The following is an 18,515-nucleotide window of genomic DNA, read 5'->3' as shown; positions in this document are numbered from 1 at the left end:
GTCGCGACTGTATATGTCTAACTATTATAGTTACGCCGCAATAAGTGTTCTTTTATTTAAAAAATAAAACAATGCTAAATGTCATTGAAATTTTTGTTGACCCGAGCGGAGCCGGAGCGGGCCGCTACGCCGCTAATTATAAATAAAACTGAGTAAAGCCCGTGTATATATTTATTATAAAAATTTGGTACAAAATTTATTTATAACGTCAATAAACATATTAATTTAATCTGATTTCTCTCTTTTTAAGCTCTGCTGCATTTCATTCTCTTCGTCATTGGATCACGCTTGCATATTTCGTAAGAGTTACACTTGACGTTTTCGCAGTAAACGCCCGTTCCGCCGGCTAGAGACAAAGATTTAATATTAATTCTTCTTCTATCTATAACGTCCCCTCACTGCTGGGGATCACGACCACATGTGACATTCTTCCACTATGTTCGATCATAGGTGGCACGGACCGCATGGTACAGACTACCTCCAAATGCTTCTCTTACTAGATCTGACCATCTGACTGGTGTTATTCTCTTACTAGATATGACCATCTGGTTGGTGTTCCCCGACGGCGCGCTTGCCCTCTATGCGACCCGCAATTATTAGCTTCTCTAATTATTTTTTTCCTACCTAAGCTAATAGCCTTGAGAAGCTATTTCAGCGTAACCTTAACTAGTAGGTGAGTTCACGGGGCTCAAACCGGAGTGATGCTAACACTGACCCTAGCAAGAGCAGTGCTTCGCAGAATCTAGCACCGGATCGGAAACGCGACCCACTAAGAAGATCCGGCGAGAAACTCAGTGGGCTGTGTCTATGGGATTATTCTTTACGACCAGCGAACGCCATTAAAATAATTAATTGGTTAAAGCAGCATCGAATTTAGTTATGAAATATGTGCCTATGAATATATGTCTATAGTGTTATAGCTTTTGTGAAAGCTGTGATTGTAGAACAATGATAATAGAAATGTGACTTATAATTTAAATTAATTATGGTCGAATTTCGACTACAAGGCAACCACTAGTAATACTTGTTATAGCACGTCTCTCGAACGACCTATGCAAAAAGAAGGTAGTTGAAGATTTGTTCAAATATTAAATAGAAACTGACTTGCGTGTTTGCTGGAGCTCCCGGTGCCTCCGCCGTAAGCAGCCGGCTCTGAACACGACTTGGCGTTGCACGAATTAGAACAGCAGACCTTGCCGTGTGTACATTCGTAGTCCTCCTTGCATTTAGGGCTGCAACCGTACACTTTCGAAGGAAGAGGGCACGTGCCAGCTAAAAAACACGTGCCAAATAATTAACAATTCATGTCATCGGTCCACTGTGCTTTTTTTCCCTATGCTGGTAGCCTAAAGGGCTAATCTAGCTCGGATGGGTATGTGAGCTCACGGGCTCAACCTGAGTGGATTTGCTAACACTAACCCTAGCAAGAGCAGTGCTTTGCAGAGTCTACCACCGGATCGGAATCGCGACCCATTGAGAAAATCCGACGAGAAACTCAGTGGGCTGTGTCTATGGGTTAGTTCGCTCGTCGAACTCTTCGTCGTGATCAAACGAGTTCAACGTGGAAATCACTGTGCTGTAGGTCTTTTGACACCACTTCGATTTAATCTTGGCCAGCATTGCATCACTCTCCTACTCCATCTATTGCCATTTTGTCTTGCTAAGCGTCCAGTCAGACTCTATTTCAGATCGACTACCAACTCTCTTACTAAGATCTGTAAGTTTTTTTCAAGCGTCTAATCTCGGTATAACGGTGCCGGTCTGATATTTGTTTATTGTAATGGAATTTTAATTGCACATCGTTAGTGAACTCACCGGCTTCGGCGTAGAAGACAAAGGTAACCAACGCGAACACACCCAACAGGAATGTCATTGAACCTGAAAAGTGTAATGGATTTTTTTTAATATATCGACCGGATTTATATGTACATAATAATATGTTGTAGGTATAATGCGTTTCAAATAAGAATGTGCGAGGACCTGCGCCATATTGTGACGTCATAGCTGTCAAAACGAAAAAAATTGGTAAAGTCAGCAAAAAAGGTAAGATTTTTTTATATTAATTTATAAGCTAAAACTTTGAGTTTGCCGATTCCACTTATCCGACTGCTTGAGTAATCAACGTCCCCGACCCATAGATTATAGGGCTCGACAGTGTTGCAGCCTTGATTTTTAAATAGGTGGATTTTTTTTATATAATCTAAATTCATGTTTATTTTCCTTCGACCAGTACTCAACATATCAAGAAAATTATATAGGTTTGTATGGTTCATTAATAGTCCTTATAATTAGGCAAAAAATTAAAGATAAAAAAAAAAAATTTGCTGTCAAGATATCCTTGACGTGCACATTCTTATTTGAAACGCACTAAACGCATGTTGTCCGATTCTCAGATTTTTATTTATTTCATAAATCTTCGTGTAGCTTGGACAGAAGGCGGTATTGACGGATACAATATAGGTACCTACAGCTAGACCTCCTTTAACACGGTAGATACGTTCCTGCAAAGACGCGTGTTGTGACAAACCGTGTTATATGAGACTATAAACTAGTACAAAATGGAGATATGTTCTGAACGAAACATCTCAAAATTGCCCATATGTATTTTTTAACCTATTATACATGTGTGCATAATGTAATTTCCTAAATAATGTTACTAATGTTACGCGCTGGGGTTCGAGATGAGTAAAAATTCTACCGAAGTACAAATTAAAACTGTATTAACACTTAATGGACACTTTAAAATTCTTAATTCACTTCTTCCGCTTCGCTTCAGGTGATCCTTTCGCTATTTCGCTTCGACTAGATCCGATTACTAATTGCCTCCGTGTCGTCTTTGCAACGCTTTTATAGTCGATACGACATCTCTAGAATTATCGAGAACATAACAGGTCGAGTAGCTTCGATATGTGTTTCCGCTATCAGACAATAGATGTAATTGTACTTCTCGAGCATTCTGGATTTTACTAGTTCGTTTCCGCCATTCCACGATAGATGGCGTTATTCTTACAATAATTTTAAACAAAAAATATTTGTTGTATTATGTTGTAGATGTACTGTGATACAAGAAGATTTTGGGGAATTTTTCTTTTCGTATTAGAATGGAAATACATTACTCTGTATGCACGTTATAATTATAGGACTTTTACTGGGCTTTTAGGAAGAAACCGAGGAGCATCCAGGAGCTATGTTTAATTATCTCACATTTGTGCACTTTCAAATATATTAAATCACCGCTATTATACACGTTATAAATTGGAGAACATTGAATTAACAAAACAATTCACACAACTTCGCGCCTCGCGTTCGCGCCAAAAATTTCCCAATACTTCACTACAAACTATCGTACTCTCCAAAATCTTTCTTCTCCTCGCTTCGCTTTCCTCAATAATGAGAGTCCTGACCACCTCCTCGCAACAAGAGTTTATTGTGGATCACTCTACGCCATTTGTTCCTATCTGCCGCCGAGTATAGAGTGGTGTCGAGAGCAGCAGTAGTACTGTGGTCGACAACGTATCAGGTCTCTACCTCGTGGTATTTTTCTGTCCACTTTGCCAGTGACCATTAGCTTCTTCAAGTTGCCGTCATGCTTCCTGGCAATGTGACCGAAGTATTCCAGAATTCTACATAGGCATATGGTAGAAAAACAATCTCCATAAATATGCCGGGATGTATGTGCCTTCCAGTTCGAGCTAGCAATACCCTGTCACAGTTTAAATAAACTAGATGCATCATATCAGATGATAACGCCATCTTGTTGTGTCTTTAAAGCAGCTAGTTGCCCTCAATTAAGAAAAATAGTATTATTATTCGCCAATAGATGTCGGGAAGAGTTGATTATTGAAAACACGAATAAAACAACATTTTCTGAAAATAAATCTTAGCTAGATCGATTCGTCGCCCCCGAAATCCCCTGTATACTAAATTTTATGAAAATCGTTGGAGCCGTTTCCGAGATTCAGATTATATATACAAGAATTGCTCGTTTAAAGGTATAAGATTCGTAAAAGTCATAAGATCCTCTGTTAGCAATTTAATAACGCAGCCTTGCGCAGATAGCAAACTCTAAATACATTAAAAACGAGTTTTAGAATTATGGCTTTAGCATACCTAAACATTGCAATTCCAATCACACTTTTGACCTTCATTAAATAATCGACATTTCGTCAGATGCTTTATTTGACCTTAGGAGTTTTAAGGCTTTTTACTAAGTGTGGCCTACTTAACGTCAGTCACATACATGTCTTTCAAATTCATTTCTTTATTGCTTCATCTGTTTTTTTTATTAAGCGAAATTTATTTTCATTGAAGGAAACGTAAACAAAATGCCTCATAATATTAAAAGGCATTTGTTTCTAATTAAAAAATACTTTTTAATAAAAAAAAAACTACTTGTTTTTACTTTTGGAAAACTGATCACGGGTTTTTAATGGCTTAGTGAGAGTGAGAGTGAGAGTGGTTACTGTCGTTTATGGGCGTCAGTAATGCCGTGAGAATAGCCAAGTCGCTATGCTAGAATATGCCTGTATACTTAGTGCGAGTTTTTAACGGTCTCGATAGCGTAAAAGTTAACTCAAATTTGTATGCAGTTGGAACAGCGCCCCTAGCGGTAAACGTTCCAACTTCATCCAAATTTGAGATAACTTTTTTTTTTACTACCTGTGCTGATAGTCTTGAGAGGCTATATCAGCTTCTCTTTGACGTGTAGGTGAGCTCACGGGGCTCGAGCCGGGTGTGTTGCTAACACTGACCCTAGCAAGAGCAGTGTTTCGCAGAGTCTACCACCGGATCGGAAACGCGACCCACTGAGAAGATCCAGTGAGAAACTCAGTGGGCTGTGTCTGTGGGTTAATTCGCTCGTCGAACCCGTCGCAAGCGACGGGTTCGACGAGGACGGTGACCGGGGATTTAACTTTTACGCTATCGAGAACGTTAAAAACTCGCACTAAGCACTCTGATTTCAGTAGGAATCCTGCCAATCGAATAGTTTCTAAAAATGGTAACCTAGTTCATTTCTCGAGTCGCGTAAAACAAGCTTTAGGTTATTTTATTGTTATTGTTTTGTGTTTTATTGGTGACTTTGTTTTGTTTGTCGCTGTCAAGTCGTGAGTTTTTCTTTAAATTTATTTTGCCTTCTTTGTACCACTGGAGTTTTGGCCTCTGCCCGAAAAAAAAAAAACGGTGGCAACATTTAGGTGTTTGATGTCTATGGGCTCCGGTAACACCAGGTGGGAAGTGAGCTCGTCCACCAATCTAAATCTATCTTCTATCTATCTATATATATAAAAATGAATTGCTGTTCGTTAGTCTTGCTAAAACTCGAGAACGGCTGGACCGATTTGGCTAATTTTGGTCTTGAATTATTTGTGGAAGTCCAGAGCAGGTTTAAAAGGTAGATAAATATGAAAATGCTCGGATTAAATAAAAATAACAATTTTGTTTTCCCTTTCGTGTGACCCCCGTTGGACGGATTCCTTTTGTTTGTTTTAAGTTTATTTTATACAAAGGTCTTTTATTTATCGATTGAGGCACTACGAAGTCTGCCGGGTAAGCTAGTAAAAAATTATAATGTCACTTTTAAAGTGGAGACAGTATTCAGGTTCCATTGTCTGAGGGCTCAGTGATCATCTAATCCACTGAGTTTCTCACGGTATCTTCTCAATGGGTCGCGATTCTGATTCTGTATTATTGAGCGTAGCACTGCTCTTGCTAGGGTAGATGTTAGCAAGTTCTTTCAGGCTGAGCCCCGTGAGATCTTCCACCAGTGAGGATGAAGCCAGAATAGCACGTCGAGGCTACTCGCGGGCAGGTAAAAAATTCAATAATTGTAAAATTCAATAATTGCTTTAACAAAAACCGACTTCAAATAGAAAAAAAAGATATTCCAAAACAAATTAATATACACTAAAAACAATAATCATCGAAATCGCTTGGGGTGAGATCGAGTTATTGAGTTATTCATCTATTGTCTCATGGATATCATTATCAGAACTGGACGTCAGCATTCTCATAAAAAAAAGAATCATCAAAATCGATTCACACAGTAAAAAGTTATGAGGTAACAAACATAAAAAAAACCATAGACTCGAATTGAGGACCTCCCCCTTTTTTGAAGTCTGTTGAAAAGGAGATGAATCGTAACTTGAATCAAGTCGATACAATATCTACGTAGCTTTTAATGTCTTCCAAAGTAATCAGTAATTGAACTAGTATTTATTTATTGTTGGTTCACATTGTCGATGACTTTTGATTGAGCCATAAGGAAAACTAACGTAAATCCCCCAGTAAGAATGCACTTCAGATATGATGAAACACGACATTATGTTATGTTACCTAGATTGACACGGATCGTACATACATATCGACGCTTGAAAGGCAAACGTGACTAAGCGACAATAACTGCTTTGTACATAAATGATGGGCAATAACCATATTCGATGTGGAAAAAAAATATATTTCTAGGTCTATTAAAATCATTTCAATCCTACAGCTAGATTCGTTAAAATAGATTTTTTTAGGTATTTTTCAGGTATATTTTATGTATATTTTATTTCAGGTAACGGCCGTCTGGTGTAGTGATAAGTGACATGGTCACTACACAAGGGGGTCGCGGGTTCGAATCCCGCCAAGGGAGGATATTTGTATGATAAATATAAATGCCTTTTCCATGGTTATGGATGTATCTTAAATATATGTATGTGTATAATTAAACTATTACATTTACTTCCGTTATCTGGTACCTGTAACACAAGTTCTTTACGAACTTACCACGGGACCAGTTAACGTGGCGTGATTGTTAGTAAATATTTATTTATTATTTATTTATTTTAAATTAATTTCAACTTTAAAATAGTCTACTGTAAAGTTCACGCATTGTCGCTTAGTCACGTTTGCCTTTCAAGCGTCGATATGTATGGGCATAAACTTACCGCCATTATTGTCAATAATTAACATGATTTATAGTTTAGTTTACCTAATCTATCTTATTATTTATTAATTGTTATTAGTAACATGAAATCTACCATATATAATATTTAGTAGATACTGTTTTTATGTGAAAATGTCCAGATCATGTTTAATGTTTAATTTATTGTTTAAAAACACAAGTAACTGTCAAAAATCTCAAATATTAATAACAAATTAGGTAATAATTAACATGAATACTTTGAAGAAGTATTACAATTGTTACAAATAAGGTTGTTAGCGCCATATATTAACAGTCTGGTTAATGATAATATTTGTTTATATTACTTAAGAATAATTTATGTAAAATAAATTCATGTCAGAGTCATGTAACCTTCAATAAAATAATTATTGTGAATATTAAGCTATATTTCATGGATTGTTTCGCTGTAATTCAATTTGTTTGTATAAAAGAAATTGTAGTTGCTATAATTATCTCAAAATGGCCGATTTTGTATACATTAGGATAGTGCTTTTTGTAATATTTACGCAATGTTCTGAAACGTTTCACAGAATGGCTTTGTATTTTTGTTGTAATAGATCTTACGTGTGAAAATCCTGCAGTGACTTGTTATTGTCACCATTATGGATTTTTCAAAATTTTTATTGCTTAGATGGTTGGACGAGCTCACAGCCCACCTGGTGTTAAGTGGTTACTGGAGCCCATAGACATCTACAACGTAAATGCGCCACCCGCCTTGAGATATAAGTTCTAAGGTCTCAAGTATAGTTACAACGGCTGCCCCACCCTTTAAACCGAAACGCATTACTGCTTCACGGCAGAAATAGGCGTAGGTACCTACCCGCGCGGACTCACAAGAGGTCCTACCACCAGTAATTACGCAAATTATAATTTTGCGGGTTTGATTTTTATTACACGATGTTATTCCTTCACCGTGGAAGTCAATCGTGAACTTTTGTTGAGTACGTATATCATTAGAAAAATTGGTACCCCGCCTGGGATTCGAACACCGGTGCATCGCTTCAACACGAATGCGCCGGACGTCTTATCGTTTAGGTCACGACGACTTCAAAACGGTTTTGTGTGTTTATAACAGTTTTATTGTTTTCTAATATCAGGAAAACAATCTGTTTACTTACAAAAACCACAACATTACGTTGACTGACTGCCAACACACATTATAATAATATGCTTAGGTATGATTCGTCACGCATTTGCTGGCGCGTGTTTTTAGCCGATTTAAAAAAAAGGAGGAGATTCTCAATTCCATTGGGTTTTTTTTTGTGAGTCACCTTCGAACTTTTCTAGGTGAAACGCTGTGGTCCCATTTAACCGTTATCAAGATTTGACTAATAGTTTTTCAGTTATTCTGAATAATGTATGTTGAGATGACGGCTGATAGAAGAGAATGGAAGAGAAAAATTAGCTGTGCCTACCCCACCTGGTGGGATAAGGTAGAGAAAAAGAAGAAGAAGTTTAATTGACTTCAATTACATAGATCACACTTCCATTTTATTTTGTTGAAGCTAGTTTTTGTTTATTTTTATACTAGCTTTTGCCCGCGACTCCGTCCGCGTGAAGTAGTTACTTTGTCATAACACTAAAGATTACCCTCACTTCATTTACGTAGAAAGTGACATTTTTTTTGAATTATAGAATGTTAAGGAGCTATTTTGAAACATTCTTTATTGGTGCTCCACTTGTATTGGTCTTACCGTGATGTTATATAGCCTATAGCCTTCCTCAATAAATGAGTTATCTAACACTGAAATAATTTTTCAAATCGGACCAGTAGTTTCTGAGATTAGCACGTTCAAACAAACAGTCTTCAGCTTTATAATATTACTAGCTGACCCGGCAAACTTCGTAGTGCCTCAATTTATAAATAAAAGACCTAAGCTTTTGTATAAAATAAACTTAAAACAAAAACAAAACGAATCCGTCCGAAGGAGGACACATCAATGGAAAAACAAAATTGTTATTTTTATTTAATTCCGAGTATTTTCATATTTGTCTACCTTTTAAACCTTCTCTGGACTTCCACAAAGAATTCAAGACCAAAATTAGCCAAATTGGTGCCGCCGTTCTCGAGTTTTAGCGAGACTAACGAACAGCAATTCATTTTTATATATATATAGATAAAGATAGATACAGGTGTAGATTATTAAGCCTGATTTTGTCGTTACAGTTGGCATTGTAGGAAAAGCTTATGTCATAGTACCGTCGATGAACTACAAGTAAATCGCGAATCAGTTTCATAGATAAACGGCCGTCTGGTGTAGTGGTAAGTGACATGGTCACTACACAAGGGGGTCGCGGGTTCGAATCCCGCCAAGGGAAGATATTTCTATGATAAATATAAATGTCTTTTCCAGGGTTATGGATGTATATTAAATATGTGTATGTGTATAATAAAACTATTACATTTATTTCCGTTATCTGGTACCTGTAACACAAGTTCTTTACGAACTTACCACGGGACCAGTTAACGTGGCGTGACTTTTAGTAAATATTTATTTATATTTATTTATACTTATTTAAATGATTTCGTACACAGCGACACTCACAACAGAACGTGACCGAGAATCAGTAAAAGATTTATTTATAGCTTGAAGAACAACGCAAATTATCATTCTCGTTTGAGTACAATTCCCTTAATGGCTTAACTAATTTTAAACTGCGTTTTTCTAATTTAGATAAATAAGTCTGGAAAAACCATTTACGTTTTCAACCGACTCCAAAGAGCGGGTACTCGATTCGGACCGTTCTGTTTTCTTGGTCTTTGACGTGTAAAATATTTTTAATCTACCTATTCGCTGGTAGCTTAAGGAAATATTCCAACACGCACGGACCGGTAGGTGAGCTAATGGACTCAACCTGACAATTTGCTAACACTAGTCCTAGCAAGAGCAGTGCTTCGCAGAATCTACCTCCGAATCTGGTGGTAGGACCTCTTGTGAGTCCGCGCGGGTAGGTACCACGCATAAGCAGTAATGCGTTTCGGTCTGAAGGGTAGGGCAGCCGTTGTAACTATACTGAGATCTTAGAACTTATATCTCAAGTTGGGTGGCGCATTTACGTTGTAGATGTCTATGGGCTCCCGTTACCACTTAACACCAGGTGGGCTGTGAGCTCGTCCACCCATATAAGAAAAAAAAACGGAATCGCGACCCACTGAGAAGATCCGGCGGGAAACTCAATAGGTTTTGTTTATGGGTTAGTTCGCTCGTCGAACTCTTCTCTGCTTGAAGAGTCTAGAAGCAGCGAGAGTGGATGCGGGGATCTGACAAGACATGTTTCTAGCAACAGCGCCTTTGCTTTGCTCCATCGCAAAGTGGGATGTGGTGAAAGATATAAAAATGATGAATTGTATGCGTCCACTCGTCAGAATCATTCATTGAAATGTTCCTTTTTTAAATCAGAAGATTTCACATTCTTCCTATCCGATAATAGCGTTTCTTATCAAATTAATTAATCTAGGTATATATTAATACTTGAAGCAAAAACTTTGTGTACCTACCCCTTTTTACGAAAATTGCGCGGACGGAGGACTATGAAACCCACACCTAGAGAGAATATAGAGAACGAGTGCAGAATGTTCATATTTTATTAAATTATGTATAAAAAATACATAAATTCATTAAATAAAAACATTGAGCACACTATTATGTATTTGACACACACATGCATGCATACTATTGATTTATTGTCAAACTTTTCTTATTGCTTATATAGTCTGTGGTCAAATTGAAAATAGATTAAATATTTTTTGTCTTTAATAAATTTTTGTCTATAGTGTAGTCGTAGCGAAAACTGTGATAATAGAAGTATAATAAATAGTCTTTGACAATAGAATCACAATAGTGTACAAAGTTATAATTTCAATTAATTATAGTCGAATTTCGATTACCGGGGGACCACTAGTAACTATATAAAATACATACCCATTTTGTTTTTTTTTGTTCACAGAACACAACACTTCAACTGCTCGATGCAGACTGAGCCTCACTGAGTGATTCAATTTAATATGATCATAAGATCGCAGGCAATGGTCATATTGTGTTGTGGTAATACTCACATATCGAACAGAGATGCATTCAGTATTTGTGGATCCAGTTTTGTTTTTTTCCGCACTAGATAAATTGAATCTCATTTAATTTGACCCGTAGAAGACACGAGTCTGGACTTTCACCATCGAGAAAGATCGATTTGTGGTTTTGGAGGGGAGGCTCTCATATTCAAACCTTGAACGTCGTGCAGTATAGTTACAGATATCGTTTTTAATTCAAGGCTAAATTATTATTTTATATCACGTACATTTAAAGCACATCTGGCACATTGCCAATAATAAAATATGTATCCATTTGCAATCATCATCTTCATCTGTATCTATAGAACAATAATGTATCTCCTGTAATGTGGTACTTTTTTTTTAATTTTACCTGAATACGTTCCTGTGCGTCACGGTAAATCCCACAAGTACCTACTTCGAACTTGTTCATCGTATTAAAGTAAACTTGTTCAAACTGTTACGTGTTTACGTAAGCATTACTACCTATATGTTTTTATGCGATATTCGAACTTATAGTACCTACTAAATGACAGGAATACCTACCTACTACTACGATTACGTGACAAAACGTCCTTCACACTCTTAAGAGAGTGGTATTGATCATCATTTACCGTTGGTGGAGGAAGATCTAATGCCCTCGCCATCTGTCTTTGTTAAGGTCATTCTGCTGTACTCATTTAAGAGGTCTCCGACTTTGGTCCTAATTTATCGATCCCGGTCGATCGAATTGGAAAACTTCTACGCGGTCGTACGTCGTGCCACAAGTTTTCTTGTCATGTCGATAGAACTGAATACCAGTGAGGCTTGTGATAATAATAATTATGTATAAACCAGTAATTCGAAAGAAAAAAAAAGACTGGCTTAAAAATTTGGAAAAGTGGTTATTGATCCTCCGGAATAAAAAAACCAATGCTTAAAAATGAAATTAATTACGTTAAAATTATCAAATTTTAGAATGATTGTAGAACATTGACGAAAGGAAAATTGTTTATTTGACTGCCATCTATTGTCAGAGAGAAAAAACTAAAGTTTTACTCAAAGTAAAAGAGATGGCAGACCCGATTTATGATGAAAAAGTTCGAATCTTAAAATTTTTCAACCATTATGCTATTGCATCCAATTATTTTATACTTATCGGTTCTAAAAGTATGTGTTTTCTATTTGGAAAAAATTATGATATAGCAATCTGTTGCTGTTTAATTTCATGTCTAAATTGATCGCACTTGACCAATAACAGCGACGCCTACCGGAAAAATATAGAGAACTATTTAAAATTCAGTTTGTATTTGACACACTTGTAACGGGTTGTTTACTGATTGTTTAATTTTGAATTTTGTGGAAATTGTACGTAAATTACGTATTTAAGTCAAATTAATCGTGGAAAACAAACAATGTTGATTGTGTGAACAGTGTTTTTTGATTAAAGAATTAATAAAATGGATCCTTTCACTCAGGTATGTTTCGGCAGTAATATCCAGTTTAACGGTTTCCTGTTTCAAAAGGTCGCCTCTAATTAACATTATCTGATAATTTTCAGCGTATGTTAGAGAGAGCGCGTGCTAGACAAGAGAAAATCGACCAAAAACTCGCAAACTCTGGACAAACGGTTCCGAAGAGGAAACCACTAGCAGAGAATCTCTGCGTCTCTAAATCTGTTTCGGCACCTGGGAAGTCTCCTATTAAACCTGCTCGGGAGTCAATTACTTCGCCGAGGAAGTCTCTCAAAGCTGAAACACCTGTAAAATCTGGGCCGAAAAGGAATAGTACACAAAAATCTGACCAAACTCTTGTTACCTCGCCGTTAAGACCCCGAAACGACGTAGTTGTCACAAAAAAAGAGTTCAAAAGCCCACGAAAAGGTAGTCTGACCAGGCGTAACTCCGATGTGTCAGTGGAGATCAACATTTCACATAGAAACGATATACAAATCGAGGTGCAGGTTGAAGAGAGAGACACTCCCATAAGTGTGGTTTATGACTCGCAGGCGGATAGACAAAGTAGTGTAGTCATCAAGGAGATTGAAGGTTGGTGTGGTATTTCTTTACAATTACACATATTAAATACTAGATTATGCCTCTTGCCTGAATGAAGTACTGTCTTGAGTGGTCGGTCCTTTGATTTATTAATGTATGAGACCTTCTCTAAATTTTTATGAACGATATGTCTTTCATCAAAAAGGTGGGCTAGTACCAATTAGAGATATTAAAGTCTCCCAAATCAAAACCAACCATTACAAAACTACTAACAAACATGAAATATGGATATTTAATCTCTAAATTAAATACACAATGAATATTATATCTCAAAGATCAATATAAATTGAATTTACATCAGGCAATGCCTTGATTATTGTCCCTAGCTTTGCTAAGGTTCACAGATGACAATAACCACTCACTATTAGGTGGTATGGTATGGCTACAGTAGATATAAAAAAGTATATTTGATCTCCATAGTCTGAAAATGTACAAAAGTATAATTAATTAATTTTAAAGTTACTACTTTTGTGTATATAGAAAATATTACAAAATAAACATATAGTAGGATAAAGTTACTTAGTTATTTAAGTGTTATTTACGTAGACAGATACCACTGATAATTCATCCAAATGATTTACAAATTTTATAAATACACATCTTAAGTGAGTAAACAAATACTTTCAATTGATAAGAAGTACTTCTTCTTGTAATTTTAACTCAAAATTTTAATAGGTTTAGTTAGTGAACTTGTCTTATTTTTGTAAGATAAAGGCAAGACTGGAGCCACTACAATTAAGCTCAGCACTGGCTCTAGGCCTTGCTGTGAATATACCATAGTTTATTTATTTATTTATTACACTTCATGTAAAATTTACATTGGCGGACTTAATGCCTACGGCATTCTGTACCAGTCAACCAAAGATAGTGCAGGGTAAATAGTGGTAGGTGCAATGAAATTTATATTAAATTACAAATACATACCCAAAAAAATGTTTAAATATATATAGCTTATAACATTGTTCTATGTTTTTTACCATCGCATAATGTTTGAAGGTGGGTCTCAATTTTCACATAAGCATTTATTGCCCCTGCCTATTTGCTGGTAGTCTAAGGGGCTATACCAGCTACGCATGAATCGGTAGGTGACCTCACAGGCTCAACCTGAGAGAATTTGTTAACACTAGTTCTACCAAAAGTAGCGCTTCGCAGAATCTACTGCCGGATCGGAATCGTGACTCACTGAGAAGATCCGGCGAGAAACTCAGTAAACGTCAGATAGGCTTGTGGTCTTTTAACAAATACATATTTAAAAAAATGCAATACCTTGTAAGGTAGCCAAAGTCCATAGTGACTAAGTGCATGTCATTGACTCTTGTATTTGTTGTATTAGCCATTACCACAAAGCAATCCTTTGTGTAAACACATTAGCCACTCTTGAACTTCAAAATTATTGAGTAAACACATTAGCTAATAATTTCCATGAAATAGTTAATATAGTTTGAAAATCATTGTACTTGGTGTTTTGTTTTCATCAATTTGTCACTATGTTATTGTGTAGTGTTTTTGTTTGATGTAATTCGAGTTTGTTATGTTTTTTTGTGGTGTTGAATGTTTATTTGGGTTAACAAGGTATGTAGGTAATATTAAGAATGTATTAAATAGAAATTTTGCTATTTCTGGTACTATATGGCATTTTAATTTTATTTTTTGAATTTTTTGTCATAATTGTGGTTTTATTAAAAACCATTGGTGACCATTTGAGACAGTGGGCTGCTTGTTGGTAATTGACAAATAAGTTATTGTAGTTAGAGACAATATGGTAACCAACGTGGTTAATCCAAGGTGCGTTTATTGTAAGTTGAAAAAAAAACCCTTATATTCATAATAATATATTATCTAAGTTGCTTATGAGTGATAATAACTACTCATCAAGTGACCCATGACTTGCCTGCCTTCTGACAGTAAAAATATTTTTTTTACAAAAAGGTTAAAATTTGAGAAACAAGTAACTAACTGCTAAAATTAAGAAAACACTAACTTAAAATAAATATAAATTTAAATATAATACACATTGGTCGAAGTAATGGTAATCTTTTCTATTCTAATAATTTATTTATATTGTATAAATTAAAATTTTTGATTCCAATGAGACAATATGATAAATAATTATAACAGAAGTATGGATTTCGGTCCCGTGCTGTCCACAGCTTTATAATCAAAAGCACAATGATCTTGTCTATTTCAAAAATGGCACGGATTTAATTTTTTCATGAATTTCTTAACCTCATACTAAACATTTATGTATTGTTTTCAGAAGACACATCCAAGGAATTGGTCAAAAAGTCTATTGTAATGTCAAACAGCAAAGACGATAAGAGCGGACTCAGACACAACATGAAGTCACGACTCGACAGACTTGGTAATCTATATTCAGGTATGTTAGTGTATTATTTGTATTGTTTTCATATTACACTAAGGTATTTCTATCTTCTTCCTCAAGTCGTTCCCTCACTAATGAGAATCCTAGCTTCAAACTGCAATGAACTCCTCCACATGCTACGATTTCCGTCCTTTTTCTCTGCCTACTGGTGGTAGGACCTCTTGTAAGTCCGCACGGGTAGGTACCACCACACCGCCTATTTCTGCCGTGAAGCAGTAATGCGTGTCGGTTTGAAGGGCGGGGCAGCCGTTGTAACTATACTGAGACCTTAGAACTTATATCTCAAGGTGGGTGGCGCATTTGCGTTGTAGTTTTCTATGGGCTCCAGTTACTACTTAACACCAGGTGGGCTGTGCGTTCGTCCACCCATCTAAGCAATAAATAAAAAACCTCTGAGGGTCATGTCAGCTTCGTTGACCGAGTAGGTGAGCTCACGGGGCTCTAACCTGACGAATTTGTCAAACTAGCCCTACCAAGAGCAGTGCTTCGCAGAATCTACCACCGGATCGGAAACGCGACCACCTGAGAAGATCCGGCGAGTAACTCTTTCGTCCTAATGGAGAACTTTAGGCATTGACATTTTGATTTCCTTGACCACCTGGTCAGAGCAATATCTAGGAATTCTTCCCTGAAGTCTTTTACTGTCTACATTACATTGTTACACCTATCACTATATAATCTCTGTATTATAAATTCTCTATAATTATTGTCTTCCAGATAAACCAGAGCTCTCTTCGCCTATTCACCGTACGGAGTCGGAGTTCACATCAGCGACGCCGCCTTCGGAGTTCGAAGTGAAAAGTAAACAGACAAAACCACAAGATGGGAAGAAGAAATTTGGTAGACTCGCAGCCCTCGCTGATCAGATTAACACTTGGGAGGATGATTTGACCCATCATAGTTTTGTAAGTGTTCACGACTTTTAATTTAGGATACAAGATTTATTTGAGCTGACTAGTTATATCCTACTGTTCTAAGTATACTTACTGGTGGTAGGACCTCTTGTCCGCGCGGGTAGGTGCCACCGCCCTGCCTATTTCTGCCGTGAAGCAGTAATGCGTTTCGGTCTGAAGGGTAGGGCAGCCGTTTTAACTATACTGAGATCTTAGAACTTATATGTCAAGGTGGGTGGCGCATTTACGTTGTAGATGTCTGTGAGCTCTAGTAACCACTTAATACCAGGTGGGCTGTGAACTCGTCCACGAATCTAAGCAATAAAAAAAATAAAAAAACCCTGCACATATAGGCAACACAACGTGATTGTGTTCATCCTCCTTCAATCATGAGGTAAAAGGTACAATTCTTACACAACTGCCTCTCCAAACTGGATAGCACGACTGCTTTATGGCAGAATTAGGTGGAATGGTGGTACCGACTCGTGTGGGTCTAATCGCCTTACCAGTAATCTATACATGAATGAAACTTTGTATCCCTTTTTACGAAAATTGCGCTGACGGAGAAGTATGAAATTTGCCACACTTGGCACACTTAGAGAGAATATATAGAGAAGGAGTGCAGAATGTTAATATTTTTTTTAATTATGCCTAAAAATACATTAAATCAATAAAAATAACACTACACACACTACCATGTATTTGACGCACACACGCCTGCATACTATTTATTTATTGTCAAACTACAAAAGTTTTACAAAAGTCTTGACGTCTGTGGTCAAATTGAGAATAGATTTCATATTGTTTGTCTTATAATATTTTTATATAGTGTAGTCATGGCGAAATTTGTGATTAGAATCATAATAGTGTACAAACTTACAATTTCAATTAATTATAGTCGAATTTCGACTACTGCGGGACAACTAGTAATACTAATTTGTCCTTAATGATAAGTAGATTGACATTTTACTTGTACTGTAAAGAAAATTTAATAGTATCTTCTTTTCTTCTTCAGCAACCAGAGCCTAATAAGAAAACTGCAAACAATTTCAAAAGCAAAAAACTTGAAGATTCCACTCTGGATGTCTCCATACATTCCATAAAGGATATTGACAAGGCTTTGAAAGTTACTCAGAATAAAAAGGTTTGTATGTTTGTAGTGTTGAAAAAATATTAATTAAACTGCCCATCTCCATGTGGGCTATGTAGGTCTCAATATTAGAAACATAATGTTATATTGCCATGTTTGGAATTTTGAAATTGAATGTTTCTTGCAACGTCTTGTTGTTTACTGATATAAATATTTTTGGATATGGCAGCACGACACGAGAACCCTCTTGTCGTGGCCGCTGGAAACTACATACCCGATCCTGTAGACCGAATGGTAAACAGTCGATGTCGCCCAAAGCACGTCATTACGGATCCTCCCGATCCATTAACAGTGCTTTTAGGTACCTCAAGCACCGGTCATCGTCCTCGTCGAACCCGTCGCTTGCGACGAAGGGCTCGACGAGTAAATGAACCCTCAGACACAGCCCACTGAGTTTCTCGTCGGATCTTCTCAGTGGGTCGCGTTTCCGATCCGGTAGTAGATTCTGCGAAGCACTGCAACACTCCGGTTTGAGCCCCGTGAGCTCACCTACATGTTAGGGCGAAGATGAAACAGCCTCTCAAGGCTATCAGCATAGGTAGGAAAAAAATATATGGCTTAAACCAAATAGCCTTTTTTCCCTCTACACGTATATTATTATTCAAACACATTCATCGTCAGAAGAATTGTCACTTTCACTTACTGATCTACTTGACTCATTGTTTTAACATAAAATATCTTCTGAATCCTTCCCCATCCCCAAAAGCAATAAGACGCATCACGAATACAAACTATAATATAAAAAACGAAACACGTAGAAATGTGCATCTTAGTTACGTTGCAATAAGGTTTATTTTTAGTTAAATAATAGCTGTACCCGTCCGCTTCGATAGGCTTTTAAAATTAACATTATTATTTCTCACTCCCATAAAGATTCTCATCATTAGCGCCTCTACAACTGGTGTAGGGAGTCCCGCATATAAATATTAGCCTATCTATTAAGTACATGCAATTTTCTACATGGATACCAAGTTTCAAGTCAATCGGATGCACGGTTCAGCAGTTATAACGGAACATCCGTAAGAACCACAGTAGATTTATATATTAGTATAGATTAGT

The 18,515-nt window shown here is 36.7% G+C and overlaps 2 protein-coding genes across 5 annotated transcripts in view; one reads left to right on the top strand and one right to left on the bottom strand.

Annotated features, from left to right (window-relative positions):
* Window positions 1-157: 157 nt before the first annotated feature.
* Window positions 158-10,938, bottom strand: LOC692973 (salivary cysteine-rich peptide). The gene is given in 4 exon segments (NM_001046812.1): window positions 158-346; window positions 1,105-1,272; window positions 1,816-1,878; window positions 10,870-10,938. Coding segments are annotated over 4 exon segments (336 nt in total). The 5' UTR covers window positions 10,874-10,938; the 3' UTR covers window positions 158-245.
* LOC101744606 (anillin) overlaps window positions 10,898-18,515 on the top strand; it is a 73,184-nt gene continuing 65,566 nt past the window's right edge. For 2 of the 4 annotated variants that reach the window (XM_038018115.2, XM_038018113.2), the window contains exons 1-5: window positions 12,222-12,451; window positions 12,535-13,021; window positions 15,288-15,407; window positions 16,131-16,318; window positions 17,322-17,450. In XM_038018115.2, coding sequence (XP_037874043.1) covers window positions 12,434-12,451; window positions 12,535-13,021; window positions 15,288-15,407; window positions 16,131-16,318; window positions 17,322-17,450 — 942 coding nt within the window. In that variant the 5' untranslated portion in view covers window positions 12,222-12,433. Of the gene's footprint in view, window positions 10,993-12,221; window positions 12,452-12,534; window positions 13,022-15,287; window positions 15,408-16,130; window positions 16,319-17,321; window positions 17,451-18,515 lie in introns of those variants that run through there. The other 2 variants (XM_062674367.1, XM_038018114.2) reach the window with 2 other exon arrangements.

Source organism: Bombyx mori, chromosome 20, assembly GCF_030269925.1.
Source record: "Bombyx mori chromosome 20, ASM3026992v2".
Classification (NCBI taxonomy): Eukaryota; Metazoa; Arthropoda; class Insecta; order Lepidoptera; family Bombycidae; genus Bombyx; species Bombyx mori.
Note: the sequence above shows the minus strand (reverse complement) of the source record. Positions and strands in the feature narration are given on the sequence as shown.